This window comes from Acinonyx jubatus, chromosome X, assembly GCF_027475565.1.
Source record: "Acinonyx jubatus isolate Ajub_Pintada_27869175 chromosome X, VMU_Ajub_asm_v1.0, whole genome shotgun sequence".
NCBI classification, from domain to species: Eukaryota; Metazoa; Chordata; class Mammalia; order Carnivora; family Felidae; genus Acinonyx; species Acinonyx jubatus.
The window spans coordinates 78,883,678-78,899,072 of record NC_069389.1 but is presented as its reverse complement, the minus strand read 5'-3'; the positions used below and the strand labels follow the sequence as shown (position 1 = coordinate 78,899,072).

The 15,395-nt window shown below is 43.4% G+C and overlaps 2 protein-coding genes across 9 annotated transcripts; one reads left to right on the top strand and one right to left on the bottom strand.

Annotated features, from left to right (window-relative positions):
• Positions 1-2,564: 2,564 nt before the first annotated feature.
• Positions 2,565-7,346, bottom strand: ARMCX3 (armadillo repeat containing X-linked 3). Of its 4 annotated transcripts, none has more exons than XM_027053864.2 (5): positions 7,186-7,346; positions 6,574-6,653; positions 6,222-6,282; positions 5,891-5,961; positions 2,565-5,614 (listed from the first exon to the last, which is right to left on the bottom strand). In XM_027053864.2, exon 5 carries the CDS (start codon positions 5,466-5,468, stop codon positions 4,329-4,331), a length of 1,140 nt encoding a protein of 379 aa, XP_026909665.1. In that variant the 5' UTR covers positions 5,469-5,614; positions 5,891-5,961; positions 6,222-6,282; positions 6,574-6,653; positions 7,186-7,346; the 3' UTR covers positions 2,565-4,328. The 4 variants fall into 4 exon arrangements, with proteins under 4 accessions (XP_026909665.1, XP_026909663.1, XP_026909664.1 ...); XM_027053862.2 differs by having other exon boundaries at positions 6,574-6,681; positions 7,186-7,341; XM_027053863.2 differs by lacking the exon at positions 7,186-7,346 and adding an exon at positions 7,032-7,139 and having other exon boundaries at positions 6,574-6,681.
• A 4,881-nt stretch (positions 7,347-12,227) lies between these two features.
• ARMCX6 (armadillo repeat containing X-linked 6) lies at positions 12,228-15,176 on the top strand. 5 transcript variants are annotated; one of them, XM_027053871.2, is made up of 4 exons: positions 12,229-12,369; positions 12,668-12,745; positions 13,077-13,196; positions 13,516-15,176. In XM_027053871.2, exon 4 carries the CDS (start codon positions 13,661-13,663, stop codon positions 14,561-14,563), a length of 903 nt encoding a protein of 300 aa, XP_026909672.1. In that variant the 5' UTR covers positions 12,229-12,369; positions 12,668-12,745; positions 13,077-13,196; positions 13,516-13,660; the 3' UTR covers positions 14,564-15,176. The 5 variants fall into 5 exon arrangements, with proteins under 5 accessions (XP_053057440.1, XP_026909672.1, XP_026909668.1 ...); XM_027053867.2 differs by having other exon boundaries at positions 13,077-13,202; XM_027053868.2 differs by having other exon boundaries at positions 12,321-12,439; positions 13,077-13,202.
• The last annotated feature ends 219 nt before the right edge of the window (positions 15,177-15,395 follow it).

The window sequence follows — 15,395 nt, the reverse complement described above, 5'->3', positions numbered from 1 at the left end:
CACTTCTTGGGATGAGCACTGGGTGTTATATGGAAGTGATGAATCACTAAATTCTACTCCTGAAACGAATACCACACTGTATGTTAACTAACTAGAATTTAAATAAAAACTTGAAACAAACAAACAAAAAAGAAATGCTCGATAAACAGGGGGCTCTATGCCCAAAGATCTTGTATTATTACTCTTTCATTTTTTAAAATATAAATGGTCAATAGGGCCAGAGAGTTACACTAAGCCCAATCTCATTGGTGGACTGAATTATATGTGCATGAACCTGTAAGGATAAAGTAATAAGGCTTCCTGCTCTCCTCACCTCCTTTCTTCCTACACTAAGGTCTATCACCAAACACACAAACTGTCCAAACCCTTAACACAAGGCCTGAGGGGAACCCAATGCACAGGGTCAAATGTGGAAGTATATCATTCTGAAAAATAAATATTTGTTATCCTGCTTAATACAACCCCTCAGGGCAGGACAGACCAGGGGCCACTATCTTAGTTTACTACACACCAAGATGGCATGCAAGATAGTTCTGGTTTAAAGGCAAAGAAGAGCCACAGCTCAAATAGAGAAACCAGAAAAAAACCTTTAACTTGGGATGTGATGTAAAATGAATGTACAAAGATAGCATTGAAAATAGTCATAATCATTCTTAGAAAACCCATTTTCAAGAGAACTTAGCAGAGAAATTAAACAAATGGAAGCATAAACACACAATTTTCCTGAACCATATCAATTTGCTAAACCTACACTTGGAATGTTTATTGAGACAAGACAAGTAAACTATGAATTTTAAAAAAGAAAGCCACTTTCCCGAGCCTTGAAATATTATGCTTTAGGTGACAATTTACAAGAGAACTATACTTCATTTTTGTTAAGATTACCTTTGGACACATTTTACTGGGATAGACCCACTTAAATTCCTGAAATTGTTAGATGATAACAAAACCAAAATATCCTCCAAGTTCCTAATTTCCTCAGTTTCCCAGGAGCTGCCATCATCTCTAAAGACAGGACACTGCCTCCTCCATGCCCCCATGATCTGCCACTATCACGGCCACAATCCTAGAGCTATACCCTTCTCAAAATGATTGAGAGTGGCAACCTCCAGTGTGAAAGCATCAGGACACTGGCATGTGGCTTGGCTGGCTATGTGGCCTGCCTGGACCAGGCTGTCACACATCTGTCTCACACAGCACTTCCCAAAGTCTGGGCAATTTGGTTCCAAATAATACCAGGTGTGGGACATCAAAAGTACATGCCATGCACATAGGGCTGTGCCACGCTAAGACTAGTTCCTCCTCAGTCTCTGTTCAACAAGAGTTCCAGAAAATTTTTGGCATCCACTCACACCCTAGGTCGCCACATTACCACAGCAATGACAATTCTGTATTAAATGCCCACTGTTGCGTGACCTGGTGTCATGGAAATTAAATGGTCACAGAAGCACAAAGAGACTATATATACATCCAGTGATCTCCCAGAAGGAAGAAATAAAGATAGAAGTGGGAGGGAAGGAGAGGGGTAAAGAATGAGAGGGAAGGAGGAGAAATCTGCCAGAGCAGATGGATGCTAGTCAGGCCTGTGCCCCTGCCACATGGTGGCTTTTTATTACTTAACCTCATTTTCACCCACATTTCAAATGAGGTTAAGTAAAAAAAAATCACTCAGCACCCCAAATTCAACATGGCTTGATGTGAATTTTTTTAGATGTTCAAGCTACACATCTGGGTCAGAAAACAAGTGTGTTCTCATTGCCTCTGTTTTCTCAAGTATCTTCAATGAATATTTTTTAGGAGCAAATTAGAAAGATTTTAAATCAGGCTCTGAAAATTTATATACAGTATCATCTAATTTTATGTATACAATATATAGAAATATGGATAGTGAAAGTGTCTGAAAGGGTATACACTCAGCCTCAATTCTGTGCTTCTCTCCCCAGCTGCCACAGTTCCTTTGGCACCCCTCCACTCTTATACTCTGCACCTCCTCTCTGGGACACCACATCCACTCCCATGTCTTCAATTACCATTCATCTTCTGATGGCTCCCAAGTCTTTATTTTTCCTCTGAGTGCCAGTTAAATCCATTCAAATGACAATAGGCTGTCTCCACCTGGATGGCACATAGATTCCTCAAACTCAATTTATTTTAAGTGTATTAGCCTTCCCCTCCCAAATCTTTTTCTCCTACCCAATAATAGAGCAAGAAAAAAATGTTACTTGCCTTTTCCCTAATCTATCCTTAAAACTGGTGTCAAATGAGTCTCCACTTTTACTTCATTCAATAGGGTCCTCGTATGCAACAACTTTAAGCCAACCAGTTCCTGACCCTTTTGTCTACTATAGACAACATTAAGGTAAGTATATAGAAGCCTGGGGCTGAGAGCAGTTGGTAACTGAATGGATGATTTTACCCTTCCCTGATCTCACTTGGAATATGTTGCGAAAGCTGGTGAGATCATGTCTGAAGAAACACTGAGCCCTTGGAAATAAGGAAATCTTATTCTTTGAGAAATTATTTTAACAGTTGTCTTGGAGGAATCACAGAACTCTACACAGTAGTCACTTAATAAATGCTAACTTTTATTGTTGTTCTTATTTATTAAATGACACTGACACATGGCAGAATGCCCCCAACAAAACAAAGGCCACCCCAAAAAACTATCAACCCTGCATTCTAGGGAATTAAGAGTGCTTATTTTTCTTAATTAACTGCTCTGTACCAGAACATTCAAAGTATTTTGCATGTATTTAATTTAATCCTCATGACAAGCCCCATCTTCATCACTCATCTATCATTTCAGAGAGGAAACTTCACGCCATCTCATTTTTAATCTAAATTCTTTTTTTCCACTCAGTACATGCTCCAATCACCTGCTTCATTGCCAACACTTTCTTTTTCAGTAATTTCCAAAAAAACCAATACTCATTTTATATAAATAAAAATATAAAGATGAATAAAAAATAAAAAAGTAAAAGATCACTCATTATCCTTCCACTCAAATATAGACAGTTACTTTTGGGGTATCTATAATTCCGTAATTGTTAGTGTCTACTTTAAAATATGTTTTATTATCTTCAAAAAGGAAAAGGAATCATTCTATGAATACTGCTATCTAAACTACCTTTCTCATTTAACAATGCAGGATGAATATCTTTTCCTGGCAACATGGATTTGGATCAACATATTTATCTTATATACTGTGTGAACATTCCTGAATTTATTTCACCATTCTGGTGTGCTAGACACTTAGTTGTTTCCAATTGTTACTGTTTTGGACAGTGCTGGGATGAAAAGCCTTGTCCATAAAGCCTTTAGCCAATTATTCAATTATTTCCTTAGGACAAAAGAGTAACAAACTTTAAGGCTTATATGTATTACCAAATGGCCCTCCACAAATCTTGGGCAAACTCAGTGTAAACTTATTCCTACCACAAGAGTTTGATAGGATCCATTTACCCACACCCTCGCAGATGCTGCACAGTTGGTGAGAGAGGAATCTCTATATGAATTCCAATTGTTCTTTCTAGTCAAAAATATTTGACTCTTGGTGTTCAGTGGGATAATATTCAAACAACTCTCCACAAACTGGCTTCGTTCAGCTTTCCAAATTTATTTACTTCCATTCCCCACACTCTCTACTCTAAGTAGACTAGTATCCTCACTATCATAGGAAAAGGGTTCCTACCTCCATGCCTTTCTCACCCTAGTGCCCCCTCACTCCAGCTCTTGGAATGCCCTAACTACGTACACCATTCAGGACTCATTTTAAATAGCCTCTTCTTCCATGAATCTGTAGCTGACTACTGTATCCCACAGAAGCCTTTGCTTCCTCAGTGCTCTGAGACTGCACATTTGACAATGAGTATATGGTCCAGATATTGTTATCTATTTGTTTGTATTTTTCTTACCTCTCCAACTATATTATAAACCAAAGGACAAGGCTGGTTTCTTTCTTTCTTCTTGTTTTGTTCAGCATTAATACACAACTTTATTGATGATATACAAATCAAGTTAATGCAAATGACAGGAGGGAGCTTACTTATGAAAAACTAGTTCACTGTCACTTACGCAAAAGAAATAGTAAAAATATTTCAATCTAGGCAGCGAGATAAAAAGCAACAAACATGTTTTCAGAACAGGTAGTGATATTCATTCATCCAGCTTAGACCTGAAGATCAACTCAGATAAAAATCAGCATTGATTATACAATGATATTAATCACTCAAAATTGGCAGCTGAAAGGATTCCTTTACCATATAAACAAGGTGGAGAAAAGGAATAGTTTACAATGTGTGTTACTTCTAAACTACAAAATTAAGAATTTATTCCTGGCTCTTTGGGAACATATGCTCAGCCAGTTTGGCCATGAATTTTCCAACTTTTACTTTCACCAAAAAATCATGGTGACTTTCTATCCCCAGAATCGTATCAGCACACACTTGAAATTCTTTTAAAAAGAAGAAAAGTGAACCTTCACTGAATTGATTCTGAGCAGATTCATTTTCTTCCCATTTAAAATTGTCATTTATGTTCTCAAATATGACCAGAAGTTTAAGAATAACCTCTTTGTTCTCCTTCTTATTAAAGAGGGAACCAAGTGAAGATGGTACTTGGGCCCTGAGCAGTTCTCTAGTCATGGCTGGATTTTCAGCTAAATTCAAAAGGAGTTTCAAAACCTGAAATTTGGTTTCTTCATTTCCTGCTGAAAATAAACGAAAAAAGTCTGAAATGGAATTAGCAAGCATGTGCTGATATTCATTAGTAACAGTCATATTTGTGAGCAATCTTAGTCCAGCCAGCTGCACCGATGAGTTCAAGCGAGAAGTGATTGTGTCATCACACACTTGATTCATGTATATCTTAAGCCTGCGCTGATTTTCAGCATTCACACTCAAGTTATTCAGGACAATTAAAGCCTTTTCCTTAACTATGGGATCCCGAGTATTGAGAATCTTTGCAACAATTGGGAGACCACCTAGATCACGAATAATATCTCTGTTAAATGCATAAGCAGCGTTGTTACCCAGAGCAATTAAAGCTGCTTCAAGAATATAAGGCTTTTCAGACATCTCAACCAAGCAAAGAACTTTCTGCAGCTCTTGAGGGGACAAAATAGTATCATCTGAATTGGGGGAAGCCCGTTTCTGAACAGCCCGACGAGCCCGAGTAGCCCTGGCCCTTGCTCTGGCCCTTGCTCTGGTTCCAGCCTCAGTCCCAATCCGGGCCCAAGGTGGGTACCACACTATACCCTTGTTTTCACTGTTGTCATCATCATCATCAGACCAGTCATTGTACCTGGCCCCAGGACAGTCCCCAACATCATCCACATCCCCAGACCCACCCTCAGCCATTTTCTCCTTGTTCTGTTTTCTTCCCCGGGTCAGTCTATAAATGCAATAGCAGGCTCCAGCCCCAATCACTAGTCCCGCAGTCACCCAGCCTACTTTCCTGGCGTAGCCCATGCAATCGTCCCTGACAATAGCAGGGACCAAGGAACAGAGTATTCACTCAGGCTGGGAGAGGAGCACTATGGGCCTGGGTGCAAGGCTGTGGAAGGTGATCGTCTTCAGCCACTTCAAGGACACAATAGCTGATACTGGAGGTGGACCTGGGAGTGGAGGAAGGAAATGGGATTTGAGTTTCTTTCTTGTGTTGCCCCACACAGAGAGTTGCACAGAAGGACGGGAGCATAACAAATGTGTAGCTGGTATGAAATGTAGATTGTTAATAAACCCTCTGTATCTTCCTCATTTCACCCTCCCCCTACCCTCCCTAACCCACCCTCTTCCCAAGCCTAGATAAAGGCTATGGAGCCCACAGTCTCTGCTGAGGCCTCAGCACCCCAACCTCGGGTGTCCCCAGGGAATGACACTGTTACACTAACCTCCTCCAGACAGACAGTTTGTCCCTTCTTCCCTTCCCTGGAGGTGTGCCACGCCCAACAACCCTTGCGATCTGCAGAGAGACCACAGCTGGTGAGAACTAAGGACTTTGATGGATTGACTGTTCACATCCGTAGCTTTCCTGATTCACCATCCAGGCTGTTAGATTTTTTTTAACCTCTATGCCATCCAAAACATGCACAAGCCTGCCCCTTCCCTAACCTGAAATGGGAGGGATGTTAGGAAAATAAGGTAGAATTGAGTGAGCTTATCCAACTGCGGCTGATTTCCAGCCCCTCCCCCATTCCAGGCAGCCCCCACGCCTACACCGACCTCTACTGATCCAAGGAAACTTCCTCCCTCTCTTCAAGTGGTGCCACCTGCTACAGCAGACCTGCAGGATGACAGATCGAAAACATCGGACTAAGTACTGTTGAGAGAGGATTATGAACAAACTCTCTGATAGGTTTCCATACTGTCATTCTCCTCCACCCCCACCCCCACCCCCACCCCCTCCCCTGCAACACACACACACATACACACACACACACCCTGAACGCCATTTCACCACAGTCCGGAGAGTACAAGAAAGACACTCAGACTCAGCCCTAACCTAGATCATTGCCATCTCTGGCTTCTCCCTAACCCCACCACCGCCCCTCTTAGGGTCTCCAGAGAGTCTTACCCTCAAATCGACCTTCACCAATTGGGGTTAATTTCCTTCCTCTTCTCTTGCCTGGTGTAGTGTCGCAACCTACGGAAAGACTGGCAATCCAGGAGAGTCTTGGACCCCCTAGACACAGAGCCATGGTCAGGAAGACACAGCCACAATCAGAAAGACGGAAAACGGCTGCTACTAGAGCTCTTGGTGGACGACCAGTCCCCAGAACATGAAACTCTTTCCTAATTCAGAGGCCTGGTTGTCAAAGGTTTCCCACCCCTATTAACCACTCTCAGCGTTCTGCTGACACATCACTTTGCACCTTCCCCCTCCCCAAATGTTCAACCTTTCCGCCAGCACTGTCCTGAAGGACTGGGGGCCAACACCCAGGCCACAGCTCCCTTTCCGGATTACAGCCTCGGCTCCCAGCAGATTTCCAACTCCGGATCTCTGTGCTTCTCCCCAAACAGCCCCCTGCTCACCATTTCATAGCATCAAAATGGTCTGCGGGCGGGACAGATGTCTTGGAAAGCCGGCGGGGAGAGGAAGAGACGACGGAGGCGTCTCAGGACCCGCGAAGGTCTCCGCCCTACACCCTCGGCCATCCCCACCTTATGGAATCTCCCAGGCACTGACCTGCAAGAATCCAGGACAATTTCCTTCTCCTGCACCTCTTTCCCTCTGCCGCAGGCCTGCTAGCCCTCAGGGCAATGGGGAGCTGGTACTCAGACGGGAACAAGGACCAGAACAAGAAGGACTTCTGCACACGTCAGCTCTTGGTCACGTGAGACCTACGTCATCCACCAACTCGGGTCCCTAATTTCCCCTCCCACCAGCAGTGCGGCAGAAGAGGGACCGCCCCCCTCTATTCCCTCCCCCACACCAGGCCTCGTTACTCTTTCTTCTTTGCTAACCCCATTTCCCTGTAGTTGTGTTTGCCTTCCTCGGATTACCAGGAAGGGACAGCATCTTCCCCAGGGGCTACTGGCCACTTGTACTTTTTGAAAAATTGCCTCTTCCTTCCCCTAAGCTCCTGGGACAGCAACCTCTCCTTTAACCTCCCCTCCTCCCAGCTATTAATGTCTACCATTTCCTCTGAAGTCTAGTCCCTGATCTCAAACGAAAAAGCCATCAGAAAAGGAGACTTGTAGTGAGAGCGTGTTTTTTACTTTCTTAACACATTTTTGTTCTTTTTGTTCTGCCCTCTCCCGCCCCCAACCTGCATTCTTTTGTGAGGAAAAAAATACTATAAAGCTATTTTCATTTGAGAGAAAAAAAAAAAGAGTGGGAGTTGGAAAGTGATGTTGGGTGATGGCCTCCAAAACCCCACATTTTCTCATTCGTGGGGAGTGTTACACACCTCACTCCAAATCATCTTGATGTCTTCTGAGGCCTAACACATAACACAAACCCTAAATGAGCCCATTGAAGTGTCTAGAATTGCATAAATCTCCTGATGAGGCCAGTCTTCTAAACAGGAGAGCTACACACTTACACTTGCATCAGTCAGCAAGAAAGAGGCGTGGAGCCCTCAGAAGCCAGTAACACAGAAAAGATTGAGTAGGAATCACAGCTACATAGTGGATATCTGTCCAAAAAGGCATGCACACTGACAAAGTAAGTAGCATAAAAGAACATTACAAAATATACTTGAGTACAAATAGGAAATATCACCTTTAAATAAAATGTTAGAGAAACACTGAGACCACTGAGACCAAATTGCCTGAAATCAGCATCTAGCAATTAGTGTAAAACAATTTCACTGACTGATTTGGTGAACTCTGTGATTCACCTGTCAGCAAAATGATAGAACTTTTTATACGGGGAAAAGTAATCAAATAATGTCAGAACATGGGATCTACAATGGAATATTCCTTAATAGTTCAGATATAAGGCTATTGTCCCGGTATAACTTTTATAATCCACAGACAATATGGAAGCAAATCAAGAAACTGGAAAGTTTGGGAATAGGCAAAACTCCACAGAAATCCTTGTCAGGGTAACTTCCAGGAGGAAGTACTTGGATATGACTGAAATTTAGCAAACAGAAACCAAATCAGCTATGTGATACTGTATTTGGAGAAAGATCACGTGCAGCGTGGGGCTTATTCAAGAATAGGAATGTATGAAAAGAAGAGTCAGAGAAAAATATTGGTAGTTCCCACCCAAGTGCTGTCTGGGGAGAGGGAGTCTTGGCTAAGATGAATGGAACATTCAGCTTTCCTTGGCAGAGCCATCACCATAATGTGTAAGAGTATTTCAAGCTTCCTTAGCTGAAAGCCACTTCTTAAGGTGAACCAATGACCTTGATCTGATTTCAGGCTCACCAAGCAACCTTCTGAGGTTGTGGCTTCCCAAATAGTAGCTTGCCTACAGGGAGAATGGACTGGTAAAACTGACAGAAACCTCCAGTACCCCCTGACAGTTGAATTTCTCAGGGTAAATTATTCATTTGTCACTCCTATTGAGACTTAGCTTCCCTTTTGTCCCACTTACTGGGAGAGAATGCAGAGATACATGGGTTTGGGTATTCAGATCTCGATTTATACATAAGTCTCTATGAATGGGGTTCTTTCCTTGATAGAGGGCTTTGCTTTCAGATAAAGTCAGGGGTTGATCATACAACAGTGAGAACAAGACACTGAACTATATATACAGCCTTGTGGAATCCTGTCAGGAAAGCCAGGTAACTCTGGCTTAGAATATAATCCTGTGCATCACCATTTCCAAAATGCACCTCTCTAATGTTTAGTTAATGTGAAAATTACAACTAAGACATCCTGTGGCACATAGGCCCCCAGCATCTCAGTCATAGCTGGACAATGGGTTAATATCCAAAGTAGTTAAAAGGCTCTTGCAAATCAATATCTGAAACAATTTACATTTATCCCTGTGAAAAGAAAGTAAGTGCATATTACGTTTTACATACCCTTTCATTTTCCCCAGCAAAAGGGTGAGCATTGTGCCCAAAATAGACCAACTCAATACTTTCCTACTAAAATTTAAATCTTGAATACAGATTTAAGAAAACACTGAAAATCAGCAGAATTGTGGTATCCTGAAGAGACTATCTGTGAATTCCTCCTACCTATACCCTTCAGAGCTGACCCTGATCTTTGACATTCCCTCATTGTTTCCATTAACCAAGTTTGGCTTCTGTTGCTTGCAACCAAACAAAGTTAACTAAAACAAATTATTTAGTACAAAAACAAATAACACAGTACATAAAGTAATACAGCTTTTTAAAATAATCTTCTATAATTTTTTTTCTCACTCTCTACAATCCTATTAGTGTTTCCATCTGGGGATCCTTTTGTGTTTGGGGGCACTCTGTAAGACACCTATCACATGTGACTACATACCAAGTTGAGCCAAAATGTTCCTTTTGGCAGTGGCTTCACATAGTCTTCTTCAGGCTCAGGAACTTTTAACAGGCTTGTCTGAAGAATTGCTTAAGGATTTTCCTCTTTTGCTTTTGAAATGTTATGTCAGGCAAACAACCTGCCCTTAAATAGTTGATGATGCCCTTAAATAGTTATAATGGAGAGCAAAGTAGATTTTAAATGTTAGTTTCTAGGTTCCTTGGTAAGAATTGTGGATCTGAATGACAAAGGAGTAAGATAACTGAAAGGGTTATCATTCCCATGTTTTATAGGAAGTTTTAGAGATGGAGTGGACTCAAACAGGAAAGGTCTGACAGACTGGGAAAATGACGGTCAGGATAGTTATATGTTGGAATAAGTGGAAAACATACCAAAGTAGGGGAGGGAAATATTTTATACTAGTAAGGAGAGGTAAGAGTGGCGCTTTTGTCCTTGAAGCTTTGTTAAGCTTTACATACTCCTAAGTTCTTTCTAATGTATATGGTCAAAACAAGCAAAAGCCATTTATATAAGTACTTAGCAGCCAAAAATTGAATGATGAACAGTTAGATTTGTTAGTAAAACTCCATAAATGGAATTCACTCGTCTAGAAGAAAATAAAGGGAGACAAAAAGAACAGTATAAGGAGATGATGCAAAAGAAATGCTGTAAGGGTTTTAGAAAGAAATGGCATAATACTGGTGAAGGAATTTGGACTACAAAAGTTTTGAGGAAGACCAGAAAGTTGTGGTGTGCTCTTGACTTCTGAATATTCACCAGCAAGGCACTCTGGGCTCCCTGACTCACCTCCTGAAAGGGCCTCCCCCACACAGGGGCCCCTTACAAGGGGAGCTTCCTGCTGGGGTGTCTTATTTCAATGTTCTAAGAAAGAAGCTGCCTGAAGGGTCTATATTTAGAGTATGACTCCCTGGCAGGGACAGCTGAATGTCTGGAGACTAGTTTCTGCATACTTTGTCCCTGAGTTCTGGGATTATTCTGAGGGGCTTGTATGGGTGGTACAGTGAAATTGTCACAGAAGGCAGCGAGTGAAAAGGCCTCTTTCTCCTGGCGACTGCTTGGGATCCTGTAAACTGTGCTTTTTGTGAGGTAAAAATGACAAAGATTTCATTTACAGACCCTCACCACTATCTACACAGGAAGGTGCTGAACACAAGCCGCTGCTAAGGTGACATATAGTACATGAACAACAGATCCCGGAGATATCTCACCAATGTTGTGATTAAATGAACATTCCACCTGCTAGGCCTCATTTCCATCAGTGAGTGGGATAACAGGGAATTCTTTAATTTATGGATTTCTTATGGGTTACACTACAAAACTTGAGAATAGATTTTGAATAAAGACTTTTGGGTGAAAAACAGGCTAATCTGTGAAGTTACTAATTTCTAAAGTTCATCTAAACAGTAAGATTAATCTGAATTTAGGGTCTGCATAAAGTATGTCCTTTGAAGCCAGAAGGAAAGCCATTCAGGATTTTCTATGAAGTTCTCAGCCATCTGACACTTAATACTATGAGTTCAGCCAAAGAAAGGGAGAGTGGTTCATGTATCAAAAATGACCACGATTAAAACACTGACCACCTCACTATACATTCATTTTATCCATCAATCTATAAATCATATTGAAAGCACACTAGTTGTGTTTGCAAGGATATGTTTTTAAATTTTAATATGCTGTTTGAAACCTGCTATTTCCTGTGAATTCAGTAGAAAATATTTTCAACAGGGTATAAATTAACTTAAATCAATGAGGTCTTCCTATTACCTGGAAAATCTTGTTTATTACATATATATGTATCTACATATGTACATAACTTAAATTCTTTTTTCTCCAACTGAAATAGATTTATTATATTTTCTGGTTACAAAATAGTGTAGCTTGAGTCAATAAAAAAGAAAGCATGAAATAGAACATAAATGTATCAAAAATATTAATAAAAACCTCACAACTACTTGAGCTTCCTTTCATGCAACTCCTCCCAAACCCCCGAATTTTGGTGCAGAAACCGGATGTGCAAAGGAGTAGAAAAAGAAGGTATGGGAGCAGGAGTTTCAGAGCCAAGGAAAAGATAAGAAATTTCCCCCCAGAAGAAGTATAAGTAACAGCTGACCCAGGAAAAGATGCTGCCCCATCCTGTAATTAGAGAAAGGCAAATTCGAACACCAGAGAGCCAAGGCCACGTCTGGCTTAACGGTATTGTTATAGAGGAAAAGAGTGACAGGGCCCCGTGTGAAGGGGGGAGGTACGGGGCAGGCTGGCGCCTGCCGCACTGCTTGTGGGAGTGGAAATTGGGAGCCAGAGCTCATTCGTGACGTGGTGGTCACGTGACCAAGAGCTGCCTAGAGCAGAAGTCCTGCTAATCGCCTCCATCTGGGTACCAGCCCCTATTACTCTGCAGGCGTGTGGAGGAAGAAGGAAACTAGTCCCGGACCGCGAGGTCGGTAGGAGCCTGGGCTCTGCTTAGAGGCGGCGGGGGTAGGAGAGGGCCAAGGGCGTCACGAATTCAGGTTCGAGCTGATCCGGGTTGTGTCCCCTTCTCGCCTATTTTCTAAATGCCAGCGCCCCCCTCCCTCGTGCCCATTTAGTAGAGAGAACTGGTGGACTTTGGGCGGGTGGTTAGAGGAGTGAATGGCGGTTCCAGAGACTCCAAAGAAAGGTGCCACAATTAGGGCACTCGTGTCCCGAGTGCTGCTCCGTCCACCAAACACTCCGTCCCCTGGGTTCCCTGTTTGCAGGTTTGTAGGTCTGTTGGCCTATAGGACGCCTCAAAAGTCGTCCTGAGGGAAGGAGCAAACTGCCTTGGAACCGTGCAGGTCGGTCTGAGGGTGGGATGAGCCCTGGACCCTGGGTGGGGGTTGGTGATGGGGGTGGCGGAGGAGGAAGGGCTGGGAACTGCGCGGGCCTGGTCGAGTCGCCCTCTCCTGGCCCCTTCTTTCTCCACACCCCCTCCCATCTCAGTGCAGGGAAAGGGGTGTGGCGGCCTTTGCTGGGGAAATGGCGGATGATATGGGGGGAAGGGGGGAAACCCCCGTTAGAAAAGTCAGGAGGGTGTGAAAAATATTTTAAAGTCAAAGGCTGAAAATTCAGAAAAGCAGGTATTAGGACCTGTGTTCTCAGTGCTGATCCATCCAACCACACTTTCAGTTTTTCAAAGCCGGCTATCTGTCTTTCCATCTGTCCTTCTGCCAGACTGTCCATCAATCTCTGTGGAAGGAGCACTGACAACCGAAGACAAGGGAAGAAGAAGGAATTTACCTGACTTTGGTAGAGGTTGGTGGGGAAAACTGCCTGTGAAGCTTTGTAGGTGGGGGTGTGTGACAGAGGAGACTACCTGAAGGTTTGCCTCTCCATGTCACCACCCTCCTGGATAGCATAGCACAGCCCTATCTCCTGACCTTTTCTGTAGGGCCTGAAAGCATAATGGTTGGTCCCAATGGTACATAGAGAATAATAAACAAATAACAAAGAAACAGGTTACTAATAATCCAACTCTCTCAACCAGAACTCAAACTCTACCCTGTTTGTGTAGTGAGGCACAAATTCAAACACAGCACAAGGCCCTGATACTATTTCTCAACCATAGATTCATCACAAGAGAGCTACAGGAACCTGAGAGAGGCTGAAGAGGACTACACTCCACCATTACTCACCCTGGCCTTAGCATCCTCTTCAATCAGGTGGAACAAGTCCCTCTCCCATCCTACCCAAAGACTGGCACAGACCTGAGCATGGGCCGAGCTCGGGAAGTGGGTTGGATGGCAGCAGGACTCATGATTGGGGCTGGTGCCTGCTACTGTGTTTACAAACTAACATTAGGAAGAGATGACAGTAACAAGTTGGAGGAGGAGGAAGAGGAATGGGACGATGACCAGGAGCTGGATGAGGAGGAACCTGAGATTTGGTTTGATTTCACAACTATGGCTCGGCCCTGGAGTGAGGATGGGGATTGGACTGAACCTGGGGCCCCTGGAGGCACTGAAGATAGGCCTTCAGGTGGGGGCAAGGCCAATCGAACACACCCAGTAAAACAGCGCCCATTCCCTTACGAACATAAAAATACTTGGAGTAATCAAAGCTTTAGAAATTTCAGTTGTGTTCTTGACCTCTCCAAGTGTCCTTTCATTCAGGGCAAAATGTGGTTTGCTCAGCCCAAGGATGCTGGTTTTTCATCTATCCACAATATCAATAGTGATTTGGCCAGCCTCTCCATTGTTGGAAACACGATCCCCACTCCTGACCCTGCTATTAAGGAGAAAGCTTTATGTGCTCTGGATACCTTGAATGCAAGTATTGAAAATCAGGGGCAGATTAAGATGTACATCAATGAAGTGTGTCGGGAGACTGTGTCACATTGCTGCAACTCATTTCTGCAGCAGGCCGGATTAAATTTGTTAATAAGCATGACAGTTATTAATAACATGCTTGCCAAGTCCGTTTCAGACTTGAAGTTTCCTTTGATAGCAGAGGGAAGTGGATGTGCTGAGCTTCAGGTTTTGAAACTGTTGATGGGTTTGTCCGAAAAGCCAGTCTTGGCAGGGGAATTGCTGGGTGCCCAAATGCTGCTCTCATTCATGTCCCTCTTTATGAGGAACGGAAACAGACAGGTTCTCCTGGACACCCTGGCCTCTTAAATGGCCATCTCAAACAGAATGGAACTGAATCTGCCCAAAACCCTTCTGGTGAACACACGCATGTGTTCTCACTCAAAGAATCTGCAGTGGGTGCTGTTGAAGATCCAGTCTTAGCCCATCACCACATCACGGGGTGAAAGTTACACTCGCTAAATCGAGGACCACATTCCTATTGGCCAGGCAGGGGTTCCCACAGGGCTTGGAGTAACTTCTTGGTTTTGCAGTCTGCAGGCAATGTGCATTGTCAGTCACTCCCTTGTGGCCTTCTTCCTGTGGTAAAGGGATCATTCCAGCTGCCAGCTGTGGATACAGAACATCCTATTATAGCATCATGAGGGATGCCCTGCCTGTGGTGGTCTCCCTGTCTAAGCGGGACCATTTTGTGGAGACCAGACACATATCGGAGCTTGTGCTGAAAATGCTTTTGCTGCCGCCTAGGTTGACTTCTTTCTCATTTACTGCTTCTTCTTTGCGAGCTGATGGATGGTGAACCTATTCATCAAAAACGTACACCCCCCTTTTGTGTGCTGTACTGACTTAACCTTACCCACCCAAACCTACCATTTGTATGTATCATCAATAAAGGTGTGTGCTTTGATTGGCAAAAGCGAGACATGGAACTTGCCCTTGAGTTTACAGTCTACATGAAGAGGAAGACAAAAATACGCGACCAACCGACACCAACCCACGCTAACTAACTGGGGGCCTTTGCTCCCTGACAAATGCATGCTTATCAGTGCTCACAGGAGGCGGGGTAGAGGTGGGCTGCAGTGCTCAGGATCAGCCTCAAGAAGGGCCTGGAGGGCTGGGGGTGGGAGCAGGGGAGTGGAGG